Here is a 16,164-nt window from a genome sequence, read left to right on the forward strand (position 1 = left end):
GCATTTCATTTTGGATGTAATGTATGCAAGGCTGTTTTGCATGTAAGGCTATTTTACATATGTTTGCTAGTCCATGGTTCTGTGGAAAGCCTGTGGTGTCCCAGGTCTGGTGATGACATGTTGTCACCTTGGCAACACTTGGAGACAAATCTTAAGCGGCCACAGATAAAAAGCTCAGTGAGTTCTTACTGTGTAATGTGGTTAACGAGGACTGATCTGCAAAAAAAACCGACCAAGGCAACAGTGTTTATGCCCTGGTTGTTATTTTATAGTGCCACCTGCTTCCTAAATGCAGGCTGCTGTGGGAATACATAGGTGTTTAAGAGATAAACATGAGGTCTGTCTTTACCATGGTCTTTACACTGTCCCTAGAGGTCAGACTAAGTAATGGAGAGCTGTGTTTCTGAAACAGCTGTTTCTTCTGCAGTGTGCTGGAAGATCATTGTTAATAACAAAAAACATCTTAAAGGGATCGTTCACCCAAAAATAAAAATTCTGTTGTCATTTACTCACCTTTGTCGTTCCAAACTTCTGTAGGATAAATGCTGGTTACCATTGACCTCCATTTTATGGATAAAGAAAAAAACATTTCTTTTCCCAATGTGGTTTTGGGACATCTATACAATACTAATGTTTTAACGTCAATATTTGAAGCAATATTCAATTTCAATATTTTGAAGCAATGTTTGGTGGAATAACCCTGATTTCCAATCACAGCTTTCATGTGTCTTGGCATGCTCCCTATCAGTCGGTCACATTGCTGTTGGGTGACGCTATGCCACTCCTGGCAAAAAAATTCAAGCAGCTTGGCTTTATTTAATGGTTGGTGACTCTCTTGCTTACATTCCAGAGGTTTTCAGTGGGATTCAGGTCTGGAGATTGTGATGGCCATGACAGGGTCTTCATCTGGTGGTCCTCCATCCACACCTTGATTGGCCTGGCTGTGTGGATTGGAGCATTTTCCTGCGGGGAAGAATAATCCTTCGAGTTGGAGCATTGTCAGAGCAGAAGGAGGCAATTTTTTTTCAGGATAATCTTGTACGTGGCTTGAGTTATGCATCCTTCGCAAAGACATATCTGCCTGATTCTAGCCGTACTGAAGAACCACCAGATCATCACCAATCCACTACCAAATTACACAGGTGCGAGAGATTGTGGGTTTTAGGCCTCTCCAGGTCTCTGTCTAACCGTTGGGCAAAGCTGAAAACTGGACACATCAGAGAAGATCAGAATCAGGCAGATATGTCTTTGTGAAGGATGTGTGACTCAAGCCACGTACAAGGTTATCCTGGAAGAAAACATGGTTCCTTCTGCTCTGACAATGTTCCCCAACTCGAAGGATTATTTTTTCCCACAGGACAATGCTCCAATCCACACAACCAGGCCAATCAAGGTGTGGATGGAGGACCACCAGATCAAGACCCTGTGATGGTCATCACAATCTCCAGACCTGAACCCCACTGAAAACCTCTGGAATGTAAGCAAGAGAGTCACCAGCCATTAAATAAAGCCAAGCTGCTTGAATATTTCCACCAGGAGTGGCATAGCGTCACCCAACAGCAATGTGATCGACTGATAGTGAGCATGCCAAGATGCATGAAAGCTGTGATGGGAAATCAGGGTTATTCCACCAAATATTGATTTCTCTTATATTAAAACATTAGGTGAACTTAAGTTGACTATTCCTAAGTTAAAACATTAGTATTGTGGTGTTTAAAAATGAGTATATACTTTATTCGAGGTCTGAAAACTTGGCTTTTTTTTTTTTTTTTACCAGTTGTCATTTTCTCCAAATAAATGGTCTAAATGACAATATATTTATTTGAAATTTGGAAGTAATGTTATATGTTATGTATACACATATACACACACAGTGCAGGGTAGATTACTTACAAATTGTCAGTTACTGATTCCAAATTACATGACAAAAATTGTAGTTGGTAATCTAGATTACTCATTTTAAGTAATGTATTCTGACTACTTTTTGATTACTTTTTAGATTACTTTTAACCTAACTCGTTTATCGCATTGATTTGAATAGGATAATCTTGTACCATATTGATATGAAAATAAAAAGAGAATGAAAATATATTCCATTCTTTGTTAGCAACAATATTACATGCCTTAAATATTACATTAGGTCAGGTCGTGATTTTAATGGAAAGCTTTCAAGTAATTAAATCATAAGAATTACAAATTAAAATAAATAATTGTAAAATAAAAACAATCAAATTAAAATATTTACTAAAAAATATTTTACAAAAATTTGGTTTTACCTGCATGACATGTGACCAAAACTGACATCAGAGAACCATGAACATTATGTTATTATTATTATTGACTTATTTTTTATTATTGACCTAACTTATTAACTTAAAATCTAAGGGCTTACATATATTAGGGCAAAGAGGTTCAGCTGCCAAAAAAGTTGGGGAATCCCTGCATTGCATGTCAATGTGAAATTGTACATTTTAATGTGTTTGAAATACAAATCCTCCTATAGAAAGTAATACATTAAATGACTCACTGAGTGATGACTCAAATAATAATTAAAGTAATGCTGATTAGATATGCAATGTTGAGAAAACACTTATTAAAAGTGAAATTATTTATGTAAATCCAGTGATCAGTGATTTCAGGCAAGTTTTTAATTAACCTGTCACTGATTACTTTAATTGTCGCTACCTAGTGGTATAGGCTATTGAAATTGTAGCCTATAGAAAAGGTAACTAAACGGATTAGCGAACAAAAGATTCGACTCTGTGAAGAATAAAAAAAAAAATAACCAAGAAATACACGTTACACAGTTTCTGCCAAAATACCATATTTAACAATTCTGTAATTTTTTTTACAGAATTGTTAGGTTAAATTAAATATAGGATAAACTCGTTAACAGAAACGGATTTACTTTTCTGTTATCTATGTTGTTAAAAGCTTTCTCTGTAACAATATATGAGAATTAAAATAAAAGTCAGATTATTTTTCTATATAAATTTAGCATTCAGGAAGCTCTAGTTCTTGTGCACGCGGCACGGTACCGATTCGGTCGCGCCCGTTCAGTCCACTGCGCATGACATCACCGCCTTAAATACTCCCGTTGATTTTCCCCCTCTTCGTCGCCATCCTGAGAGAGCAGTTGAGGAGGAGACATAGCGGACTCTGTCGGGTTTTCTCAGTGATGTGTTTCTAGGTTGTAGAATCTCGTGGAAAAGCTCATTACCTGATTTCATCGGACTCTCTGTATTTCGGTTGCGCTTGGTAAAAACACAGAGTGATATTTGTGTTTGAAAAACTCGGTTCGAGAAAGAGGGAGGCGTGAAAGGAAAACTTTTTGTGCCAAGGTGAAGAAATCGAGGATTGTTGTTGTGAACGTGTCCGTATAAAGGCAGAAGTTCGGGATGTCTCTCTCGGTACCTCAAAACGGTGTGAAGGGGGATAACGAAGCCGTCATCGAGCTTTTTGTGAAGGTAAGACCAGGAGTCTGACTAAGAAACTCCAATCATTTAAGTAGGGATTAAAGGGATAGTGTACCCAAATTTTTTTATTTATTTTTTTGTCATAATTTACTCACCCAAATGACTTTCTTTTGTGAATACAAACGAGATACTAGGCAGAACGATACCCTTTGTCACCTTTTACTTTCATTATATGGAAAAAAGAAGCGTTGAAAGTGAATGGCGAGACTGTCAGTCTCTAACGTTAAGCCTAGGCTACACCTTCCAAACCCACATGCTTCTGTTATAATTTGAATAATAATTATGTTTTTTGAATCATTTTAATGTTTTTTTAATTCACAATCCCCTAACCCGTAATATATCCAAAACGATGTCAGAAATATGATTCAGCCATTGTGTTTTACAGTAAGACTGAATGATGACACTGTGTCCATGTGAATGTCAAATGGGTGGAGGCGTTTTCTCAATATCACTCACTGTCGGACTATGTGCTGTTTCTTTCATATTTATATGATTATATGTGACAAATAAAGGGCTAAGAGTTTTCTCCCTCAGCTAAACGCACAAAGCACGTGGGTTTGAGGAGAGAGGTTGCATGAGAAACAATGCACATCTGCAGTTCCTAATCCCGACTGCAGGAAATCCGTCCGGTACAGGATACAGAGGAACCCAGGCTTGCATTAAACAGAGCCAAAAGAGCCCAAATGCTGTGCTACAGTTCAAGATATGTCTGTTTAGTAAGGGCATTGTGTTTATATGTGAAGCCCTTTGAATTGAACACATAAACCTCGCCTTTCTTTATCTACTTCAACATTGTTTTGCCTTCATATGTGTCATATTTTAACTCCACATATGACTCAGTCAGATCTGTGTAATGTCACCAGAGATGGTGTTAGGATCTGTTTCTTGTTGGTTTGCTTCTCAAGATATTAGTTCCAATATAAACTGAATAGAAAGAATCCAGTCCTCCTCTGGATCTGAGTAATCAAACTGGAATTATTCGAATTCCTCTCCACTGCAGGGAACCCTGCTGTCCTCTTTCTTTCCCTTGCTTTTCTCTTCTTTTCTCTCCCTCCGAAGGCCTTCTGCCCGGCAGAGCGGGAAAACTCCTGAAAGACTGAAAGGAGGGAGAGAAGGGAAGTGGAGGAGGGGAGGGGAGGGATTTACAGAAAGAGGAGGGGGCTCCTAACTGTGGATGTTTGGGGTCTGATGTCTGTTTGGAAATGTGCAACACAAGCTCTCCTCTCTGAACCGCGTGGTTACTAAACCTACTAGTGCATTAAAGCTAAGGACTTTGGATTTCAGTCTTGAAAACGCTGACCAGAAGTTTATGATTCCCAAGGCTTTAATTAAAGGATGCCCCATGCTGTATTAAATGGACTGTAATTAATAATTCAATGAACATTGCAGCAGTTTGTCACAATAGAAGACACTTGTATAGGTCAGCTCTTTTCGAGAAGTTGTGAAGTGACCCTGTAAAACATTAGAACAGACTCATATTTTAAATACAGGCTTTATTTTCTAACAGATTAAGACCCTACATGAAATCTGTGGAGTTGAGTTTTCTTGACTGCTTGACTGCAAAATCCAGAGTGAGACAGATACAAAAGCCTATTAATATTTAAAATCAAAGTATTTCAGATTTATTTATTTTTTACCATAAAACAGTATATAATTTTAAAATAATGTTTTACTTTTTTAAATTTTTAAATTTTTATTAATGTTTGTGTTTCTATAACACCATTAAAGTGCCCCTATTATGGTTTTTCGAATATTCAGTTTCATGCAGTGTGTGATATAGCTTTTTGTGAATGTAAACGTTCTGCAAAGTTGTAAAGTCGAAAGTGCGCGATTAAATAAAGTTATCGTCTACCAAAAGAAAGAATTGATTAAACGAGTCATCTGTAATTCAAATCCCACTGCTTTACAGTTCTATGTCACTAGATAATCCATTTGCATAATTTCTGTCTATGTTGTATGTTGTCTGGCCACAAACAACTCGTCCTGCCTTCAAACACGTCATTTTACTGAAGATGGCTCTCAAATCTCAGGAGTTCAACCCAGGATTCGCAAAACGCTTGCTTGTGAAAGATGGGTCAAGTACTCAATTTAGTTGGACCAGCTTGCTCCTCAGAATCACAACCTGTAAGTGTGAATAATTACTGATGTAAATATTTTCTACCGAGTGTTCAAAATACTTCGTTTTAATATACTGTGTTTTATATTGTGTAAGTTTCCAGCTAACTTGCGCTATTACTGTCTTACTCAAATACTAGGCTACCTAAAATCATCTGTGGGCCACTATTACCTGAAACTTTATATTAATGCAGATTTGTTTTGCAAACTTTTTCATCAGTCATTCATGTTAGTGCTCGGCTAACGTACGCGCTGTTATTGATACAGTTCCTGCATGTCCACCGCAATAAATAAGAAAAACACATCGGTTTGTTGATGAACAAACACTTTTTAATGCTGATGGTGAGAGATTACAGCTGCAACATCTCATAATGTACCTCAAACTGATTAGCGCATCACTGAGAAACTTCCTGCTCATGTCGTCATTGCCATGGAGGTTCGGGTTGAATAACTAGTTATTCCAGTGTATCATCATCATCAGACTCGTGTTTGGATTGATGTGGTCAAATCAATGTCATCGTTACTGTCTTTACAGTGTGTACAATCGCTGAGGACCCCTGAGCTGAAGTTCAGTTACGGTAATGCGCATTTAGCTTCCAACAAGCGCTGTAAGCAGTAGTGGTCACCAACCTTTTCAAGCATAAGATCACATCCAAAGTCCAAATGTAAACCAAGATCTACCACTTGCATAAAATTATGAAAAAACAAGGCCACAATGTAGTTCTACTTTGACATTCTTTGTTGCCTGTTAGTCACTAGCAAAATATTTATTTAACTATACAAATAGTATAATAACTATACAAACTGTCAACTATAATTCAACATTTGCGGAGGTGCGCGCGCGGCAAAAAATGACGTCATTGTAACAGCGCGCGCGCCTCCGCATCCGAAGATGCACGACTTTCAGCCGAATCTGTCCGAGCAGACGGATATTAGTACATCTCATCACACCGGCACCCAGTTTGCGCGTCTAAATCAGTTGTATGGTCTGGTTTTCAGTCTAAAACAGTTGCGTCTAAAAGTATAAATGCCTCGTCTGTTTGGGGAGGTGCGCGCGCAGTCAGCGGAGGATCACGCTGCGGTGCCAGGCGAAAGTATAAACAAGGCTTAAGTCAGCGGTTGTTTTACAGACATTATATGTAAACTATAGGCTATTTGATTGGACAGATATACCCCTTTCCTTCTGCTAGACACCATTTACTACACACAATAGGCTCACACATGGTGCATTTCAAATGAATAAATAATAATGAATAAAAAAATATATTTATTTTTTTCTCTGATTTTGAAAACTCTTCGCGATCGACATAAAATGCTTCCAAGATCGACTTGTCGACCGCGATCGACGGGTTGGTGACTCCTGCAGTAGACCAATCACAACAGACTGAGCTGTCTGGCCAATCAGAGCGGAGTAGCTCGCGGAAAGGAGGGATTTAATGAGACCGATTCATTCAATGAGCCGTTTGAGAATCATTGAAAAATGTGGTGATGTACAATGCATATTATGAGAAAATGAAACCTTTTTACCTTTGATGCATGTAAACCTGTTGTAGAAGACCTCCAAAACATAATAAAATTTAAATAGCATAATAAGGGCACTTTAAAAATAATATAGGGTCATTCTCATTTTAGAGGGCTTTTTAAAAAAAGTCACAGTCACAAAACCGCAGTTTTTATTTTATATTGTTTTAAATATAAATTGACCATCAGTGTTTTTTCTACTGCAGTTCAGTTCACTGATCATGACATAGGAAATCAGCATCCAAAATTAGCACATGAGCAAGTGCTAAAACAATTCTGCTGTTGTGGCTTTGATGTGGAACAGCATGAAGAGAGGCCGCAGGTCTCCCTCTTTCAGCACTGACAGAGTCTGCTGATATCAGATGAGCTACAGCAACACTTATAGTGTGTGTGTTTTGTTTCTATAGCGCCTGGGTAAAGAGAGTTCAGTTTTATGTTCGAAAGTGCACACACACTGCAATAGATAGATAACAGTGACCTCTTTCCCTCCCTTTCTGTCGTTTTATGTCCCTCTCATTCATAATTAACCGCATCATATGTAATGCATCTTTGTTCCACCTTTTCTTCCAGCACAACATCACAGCAGGACCAACCCCTTTGTTGCCATAGATACCAAGCAAACCTTGCCCCTGCTAGCAGCTGATAATGCAGTCATCTCCTTTCCTCCCTTCCTCCCTTCCTCCCTCTGTACAGCTGCACCTGCTGGTCATCTTTACCATGTGCATGTTCAGATTTTTGCTTTGATCGCCATTAAAGCACACTGCAGCATGTGTTAGTATACCAAGCGTTTCAAAAGGGCTCTGAACAGACTTCTTGTGTGGCTGAATCTGATCAGTACTTACTGGTTTTAGAATTCTTTGTCTTTCTTTTAGTTGGTTGGTTCGTTGAGTATCCTATAGTGTTCTCTAATGGATTTGAGATTTAGAGATCAGCCTCAGAGGTTTAATGGGATCATGTGTCTATTAAATTGATGTGACTTCTCTAGAGTATGATGCAGCAGTAATGAAGCCTTGGACGGCGGAAGGATTTGCAGATCTTATGGTTATCAGATCAGATGTCAGACTTCAATATCTAGAAGTGTGGTAAATTACAGATCTTTAGAGCAGGATATTTAGATGCAGCCATTGTCCTGGTCCGCTTAGCGTTTACAGTGGCATTTTTAACACCGAACCTAAAGGCATAGGAATAAGTTCACAACCTGATTGGTCGGCTTTTATGGCGTATATTTTACTTACCAAACATCCAAAACAATGGTGTGTGCTGGGATAAATGCGCTCGTTGTGTGTGCGTAGCCTACATATGATGGTATTTTGACCAGCTTGTGAAGAGCTTAAAAATTTGTAAAGGAGTCAAAACAGCAGCAGGAATTCCTCCGTCACACATACAAACGAAGATTTGCCACGAGGAGACGCCGTTCTGATGCCTTTACCAAACTGTGATGGCAAAACGGGTATGCTTGAGCATTCTGTCCTTTTTAGGGTTGCATTTTGTGACATCACTACACGTTCTTAGTTCGTTTACATGTCTTTGGTCCATTTTGCGTTCATATATGGTCGTTTTTACACCGGCAGTTTAGTTCGGAATGGGGCACGGCTCGCATGAAAAATCGGAGCGCATGGGAGCGCACCGAGGCTCGAACCCGAGACTACCTGAAGGAGGTAGTCTGAGTTCGATTGCACTCGAACTTTGCCGTGATTCGCGTGAATGTGAAAGCAACATGGACTCAGGTGTGCACTTGTTTAGGAAGAAAAGTATGCACATGCGCTGTAGCCGATTACGATGTATTTTGTTCAATAAAACGCATGTAAGGGATGATGGTGTTGATGATTTACCTTGGATACAAGCGAGAGTGAGCCTGCAGTGTATTCGCGCGTGTCACGTGCAATCAGAGCATAAAAATTAAATAAAGTCTCCTCTAAAGATTCAGTTTGCAAGCAGCAGAAAGCCGCCAAGTGTGAACACACCCTTATGCAACCACCAACAACACCCTAGCATTTTTATGGAAGCAGTGTGAGTTTCATTCACATTTTCTTTACAATTTATAATCATTTATGATCTACCCAATCCTCTACCTCAGTGTGCACATGGAGTTGATAGCTCTGGAAAATGAGCCAGATCACCATGTGACGGTGGTGATGTTTACTTTGCAGAAGGACACTGTCACTCAGGTGCTTTACACAGTCCAGGTGCTGATGATGCAACCACAGTAACCCTTGCTCTGCTTTGATTGGCTCTTTAGATTAATTATTGTTTAGGCTGCATGTGGAGTCAGATGACTTCAGTGTGTTTTGCCTTTGGTTTGATTTTTGTTTGAGCTGATGCTAGCGATTGTTCCCTGCAGACTGCAGAGTTATAGTTTAATCATAAATTCAGTGACATAGTTTGGCCTTATTTTTATAGCTTCGTATGTGTTTTTAAAGGAACCATTGCTCCTTAGACAATAAACAGGATATGCTGAGTCTTACTTGTGAAGTGTTTTGTTTAACCTTTTTTGATATTCATGAGGAGTTCATAGGCTCAGATCTGCTGTGCTGTAGACAGTGACATGTCTGTCGAAACCTCAAGCGTTTTGGAGAAGGATTATGGGACAGCTCAGAGTGTCCTTTCATGTCTCACAGCTTCCATTTTTAACCCAAACTAGTGGTCAGTCTTTTTCTCATGGTTAAATATGCAATTCAGTCTTTTATCAGCTGCCAAGATGGGAACTTAAATAGCCTAAACACAGACATTTAAATGCTCCGAAAGATTGGTGAGAACCCCGGCGTGTCTGTTTTCTGATCAGAGAAAGTTTGTGTGTTTTCGTGTGTTCTCACAATGACACAGGACTATTAGAGCAGACAGACATGGACACATTCTTGGCCTTCAGGGATCCAGTTGCACCAGAGTCAAATGCTTTCACTGCATGAGATCTGTCCTTACTGAACAGTCTGAAGGACAAAATACTGGCTCAAACTTTTCACCCCCTGTTTTCTCTCTCTCTTTAATGTCCTTCAGCCAGTCACGTTCACAGACGGCTCATATCTAGAAAGCAGCATTGCAGTCATCTCAGGATAGTGAGCCTTCATGAAGTTTTATCTGTTTGTTTGGAGCTGTGTGGTTCTGTGTAGGCACTAGGCATGTCCTTTATTTTCAAACCAATGAAAAGTTTGTCATGTCGGTCACTCATCCTTAATTGGAGCAGACAGAATATGCGAGTCAGAGTACACTTGGAGGTTTGTGTTTAACAGATGATTGATGCAAAATATTTAGTTACTGGGAATGCTCCTCAAGTCAAATTAAGCAAGAAACTTATTGGATGTATATGAAATATCATGTATTTAATCATATAAAGCTCACTTACTCACTCACTCACACACTCACCACAAACTTTGTGTTGGTGTGGGACAGCCTTTTGCCGCCATGTGTAACAGGCATATGCCTGTGAGTTCAGTAAAGCTGTGTCAGCAGTGCCAGGATTGTGTGGATGTCCTGTGCCATAATGACATTGGATGTCACTGTACTACTATGACTCCTGTAACAACACCAGTATTTGAATTGTATTTTAAATGTTAAATGTAGGCAAATTTGACCAAGTTCTTCTAAGCAGGAGGGATTTGATTCTGAATTATTATATGGGGTAATTTAGCCTGTAAGCTCATTTTGGAAGCTGGCATTGATTTGCATGCGTTTAGTCTTGTCAGATCTCACAGCTGATTGTCTCTCTTCTCCTAAAGAAAGTGATCTCCATGTTTTTGTTCATTTGAAAAACACTTGTTTATTCAGCTGGTGCAACACTGTGTAACCTGTGGTGTAGGTCAGGCGAGACTTTGCATGTGTCCGTTGGTGTGTGTGTGTGTGTGTGTGTGTGTGTGTGTGTGTGTGCTGTTGGTGACCGATGACAGGCTGGGAGCGTGGCTGTGAGTCATCAGTCTGGGGTCTGCTTTTTTGTTAGGAGGAATGTTTTGGGAATGTTTGCACAGACTTCGTAGCGTACGGGAGGCCTGCACGGAATCTGGAAACATGCAGAATTCAAATGCCAATATATTTATTTTTAGATGTCTATGTATCTTTCCCACTTTTGAATGTTCAGTTGTTTTCCTTATTATAAGCGTTTGAAGGGAAACTGAGCTTTTTGAATAAATATTTCAGATGCCTATTTCAGATGCCAATTTGAGTGAATGTTTTGAAATGTTTCAGCTTCAGTTAGGGCTGCACGATTATGACAAAAATCATAATTGTCGATTATTCCCTTGAAATTGTAATTGCGATTATTAATTACGATTATCACAATTCACATTGAATGATGTTTTGAATAGTTTGGCCATGGGACCTACATTTCCCCATGGTCATCAAGCTGCGACCCACCTTTTTAGGAATTATATAGGCCTATTATAATACATTTGTTTACACAAAAATTGTTGACACACACAAGTACTGTCCCCCTTTACTTAACATAATAAAATATAAGAATATGACTAATACTGATAAATAAACAGTATAGGCCTACGAGGTTAAGCTATTAAATAGCAGTCCCAAACTAGTTTTTGTTAATACAATCTTGGTATGAGCCATCACAGTCATATAAAAATATAGAAATAACCAATAAGTGGCATTTTGGGGTTATATGGAAACATCAGTTAGGCTACCATGGTGATACACAATACTTACAAGAACTGTTAAAGAAACATGGAAGCTGCTCCTGATAAATAGGATGAACATCATACCTGCATGCAAAACACATGACGTACCAATAACCTGATTTAATGGTATTTTACCTTTATTTTGTTACTTACTAATTTACGACGTTGCATGCTCGTATTTCTTTTGCGCTTTAGGCTACGTCTACATTAATCCGGATACATTTGAAAACGGCGTTTTCGTTTATAAACGCTCTCCGTCCACACTAGCGTTTTCAAGCGTTTTCGGACGTTTCAGTGTGGATGAGAAACTTTTGAAAAACGCCTGAAAACGCGAAATTCACCTTTATTGCGCATGTGTAAAACCCCACAAACGCTCACTGATATGATTCAGATGGAAAAATAAATAATAAAGTTATCGCGCAATTCTTCTGACAGGATAATTTTATTTAGTAAAATATCTCACCATTCACTGATGCGTCCAGGTCGCACGCAGACACCATATGTTTGGTCTAAAACGCGACTGTTCTCATGTATTACCGCAGGACAGCAAATGTGAGTAAATTCTGTCATCTTTGCAGGACTGTGATATGAAGAGTGTGCAATGTAGAATATTTTTAGCAATAGTGTGAAAGTGAATAGCACATAACAGGCACAATACTGGTATAAACGTGAATACCTATTGGTACAATATGCGTCACATGACTAAAATTACGTCATCGTTTTTAAATCTCTCCGGTTTCACAGTCCACACTACAACGCAAAAACGGCGTTTTCAAATGTATACGCTTTGGAGTGCGTTTTCAAAAAGCTTCGTTTTCCTTAATAAAAACGCCGTCTCAGTGTGGACGGAAGGCCAAAACGGAGAGAAAAAGATGCGTTTTCAAACGAAAACGTATTAGTGTGGACATGGCCTTAGTGAAGTGATACAGTGCGCACCGGCGCATTTGCGCGTGCAATTAAAGAGTGCAGGCTACGAGCACAGTATAACGATGACAGGACATGAAATTTAGTTTTTCTGAGGTGAGAGATTTTTTTTTCGTAACAAGATGTGAAAATAACGATAGAATAATGACACTGACATATAGCCTGACACCATCTCATCTGACCGCAGATACTGAATCTGGACAACGCGTTTTTTTTTTTTTTTTTTTTTTTTAAACGTAACGACGTTGAATGCTTGTTTATTTTGCGCATTATATAGTGACGCGATATACAGCGCGCTCCGCCGCATTTGCGCGTGGAATTCGAAGAGTGCGCGCTACTGCAGTATAGCGGCTGAGAGGACAGGAAAGTCCGTTTTTCTGAGGTGAGAGACTTTTTATTTCAGTGTACACTTACGTCTCTGGTAGTTCCTATTGTGCTGGGTTATCTGAAGTAGTCGTATTCGCCTCTCACAACGTAACATGCTATAAACACACCACGCAGAATATTGTAAGCTTTTTTTTTTTTAGAAATTCGATTAATTGTGCAGCCCTATCTTCAGTACAAGTTAGATGCTGTTGATGACCACAGACAATTTTGTCAGTTGAAAGTTGGCTGTACATAAGTGATTTTGTTAGACTACTTTCACGTGAACGGGGTAGGTAATGTTGTGTTTCACAGTATATTTATTTTGTAAAGAGTATAGTTATTAAAATAAGTATATTAAATATTTTGAAATGTAATCATCACAAAGCCAAATTTTCAGCAGCAATTACTCCAGTCTTCAGAAATCATGTTTTAATAACTTAAAAAATATTTCTTATTTCACGATGTTAAAATGCTGATTAATATTTTTGTCTCAACCGTGACACTTTTCCCCCCAGGAGTCTAAATAGCAACTTTGTAAGAGAGCATGACTTTCTTCCCACTCAAAATTGTCGGCAACAATACCATCCATACATCAGTACATGAAATCATAGATTTCCTGATGTGAATGTCATTTGAAAAATGAATGTGTCTCAATCTGTTTCTCTGTAATTGGAAATCCTTCTTTCACTCTGTATGTCTTATTTTTTTTGTCTTTCTCCTTCCCTTTTTCTTTCCTTCCTTATAAGGTAACACCGTGGTCAGATTGTGCACAGGGGCTGGAGAATGAGCACATTGTGACTGTGAAGAGTTTGGCTGTTTGGGGTTCTAAATTTAGTCTGCTGGGCACTTCCCCTCGGCCACACAGACACACACACACACACACAGACACACACGCACACATTCCTGTCCTGTGGGAATCTCACAGTGTGACCTAACAAGGGAGGCTGAAATAGAGGGCAGGAGTGGGTGCTGTGCTGTGTGTGTACAGGTTTAGCTATTCTTGTGAGAGCCAAATGTCCACACTTGTACAGTGAAATATTATGAAAACCGACTAGTGAGGACATTTTACTGGTCCTCACTGGTTAAAAAGGCTTATAAATTGGTCAAAACATGTTTTTATTTAAATCTAGTGTTTTTTTTTTTTTTTTTTTTTCTGTGATGGGTAGGTTTAGGGGTAGGGGTTGGGTTAGTAAGTCTATGCAGTGTCTTCACTAATATAGTGAAATATTATATTAGAGTCGAGAGAGACTCCACCTTCATGCATTCAGATTGAGTTGCCCTCTGTGACGTCTTTAGAGCTGTGCTGGAAGAGATGAGATCACTCACAGAGAGTGCAGATCAGATGGAGACGATGACACACTTACCAGCTACTGCACCATGACTCACTGTCTCCACTGGACAGCTGTAGCTATGTGTGCTTCTCCTTTAGGGAGTTCAAATCATTCATCTGTCCCTGACAGTGTTGCACAGTTTATTAAGAAATACTTAGCATTTACCTGTGAGAGAATGTGGCATAAATCATGTAATTTTTCATATTAATTCTATCACTAAATCAGCATTCTTTCATCTACGTCGCGTCGCCCAGCTCCGTCCCTTCATCAGTATCAAAGACGCCGAAACTGTCATCCATGCATCACGTCTTGATTACTGTAATGCCCTTTTCATTGGCCTATCTGCAATACATTCAAAACTCTGCTGCTAGAATACTTACCCACACCAAGCGTTCTGCCCATATCACCCCAATTTTGTACGATCTTCATTGGCTTCCAGTGACTTACCGTATTAAATTCAAAATCCTCCTGCTCTGTTTTAAATCTCTGCACAGCTTGGCTGCCCCCCCTATCTCTGTAACCTGGTCCACCCCTACACCCGACTCGCTCTTTACGATCCTCTGACCCTAGCCTTCTCGTTGTCCCTCGGCATCGCCTAGCTTCAGTGGGGGGGCAGATCATTCAGTGTTGTTGCACCCAAACTATGGAACTTTCTCCCCTGATCACTCTGTTGTGTTAATACTATTTCCGAATTTAAAACTATGCTCAAAACTCACTTATTTTCTGAATGTCACCATTCTTAAGTTGTACTACATTTCGTTGTGTCTGATTGTATTCTTCTGTATGCTGCCCCATCTACCTAATTCTCCTTTACTGTACTTTTACTCTCATCTACCTACTGTTGTTTTGTATGTTGTCATTGTCCCTTGCCATTATTGTTGCTTGTTCATTGTAAAGCGTCCTTGAGCCCTGGAAAGGTGCTATATAAATAAAACGTATTATTATTATTATTATTATTATTATTATTATAATGCAACTGAAAGCATAACAGCAGGGAACATAGTGATGATGAACTAGGTTTTTGGGTGATATAGCTGAAAACATATATCTAGATACCTTTTAATGATATCTGAGAGATAGGGATTTTAAAAAAGACTTGTAAATGCGTTTTTTTTTTGTTACAAATTTATCCACAATATTACTTTTTCACTTTTTTGGGATCAAATAAATGCAGGCAGCCTATGATAACATACCAGGCTTTTCCAACTTATAAATAAAATAAAAAATCACCTTTTCAACAGTAGCCTATATGTGTATATTTTTATTAAAAAAATGTAAAAAAATTAAATAAAAATTTAATTAACCAGATAATCCTCTTTAATACAATTCGGACATTCTAAACATTTAGTGTTTTAAACCGATTCACTGAATCAGAAAGTTGGAAAACTTTTTTGGAGGGTCAGACGTCAGCAGCTAAGTGGATAAAGAGTTGGGAAGTTTAGAACAGAAAAGCAATAAATAGTCTTTTATTATCTGTCTTTGGTTTATTTATTAATTTGATAAAAATGTTTTAGAGGTTTTGGTGTTGCCATATAAGGTAAACAGCCTGTCTTTTTACGTCCTCAGACTGCCATCTGTTTTTTCCCTCTTTTCTTTTGGATGCACCCAATGTGTTTTTAAGAGGTGTTGAACAAAAGGGCTCTGTTTGTGTTTGGAGAGTCATCCATATGGATCAGAGAGTGAGCTAGACCTCCTTGAATGGAGAGATGTGTATAGAGGGCAACATCTATGGAAAACAGAAATGCAAACACACTGCTGCCGTTCATTTTTGACCATGTGCCTCTTTAAAAGGTCATTTGGACCATTCTGATT

At 38.8% G+C, this 16,164-nt stretch overlaps 1 protein-coding gene across 1 annotated transcript in view; it reads left to right on the top strand.

The window, feature by feature from the left end:
* Nucleotides 1-2,756: 2,756 nt before the first annotated feature.
* clic4 (chloride intracellular channel 4) overlaps nucleotides 2,757-16,164 on the top strand; it is a 28,053-nt gene continuing 14,645 nt past the window's right edge. The window contains exon 1 of the mRNA XM_084392957.1: nucleotides 2,757-3,467. Coding sequence (XP_084249083.1) covers nucleotides 3,399-3,467 — 69 coding nt within the window. The 5' untranslated portion in view covers nucleotides 2,757-3,398. The remainder of the gene's footprint in view (nucleotides 3,468-16,164) is intronic.

This window comes from Rutilus rutilus (assembly GCF_951802725.1).
Source record: "Rutilus rutilus genome assembly, chromosome: 21".
Lineage (NCBI taxonomy): Eukaryota > Metazoa > Chordata > Actinopteri > Cypriniformes > Leuciscidae > Rutilus > Rutilus rutilus.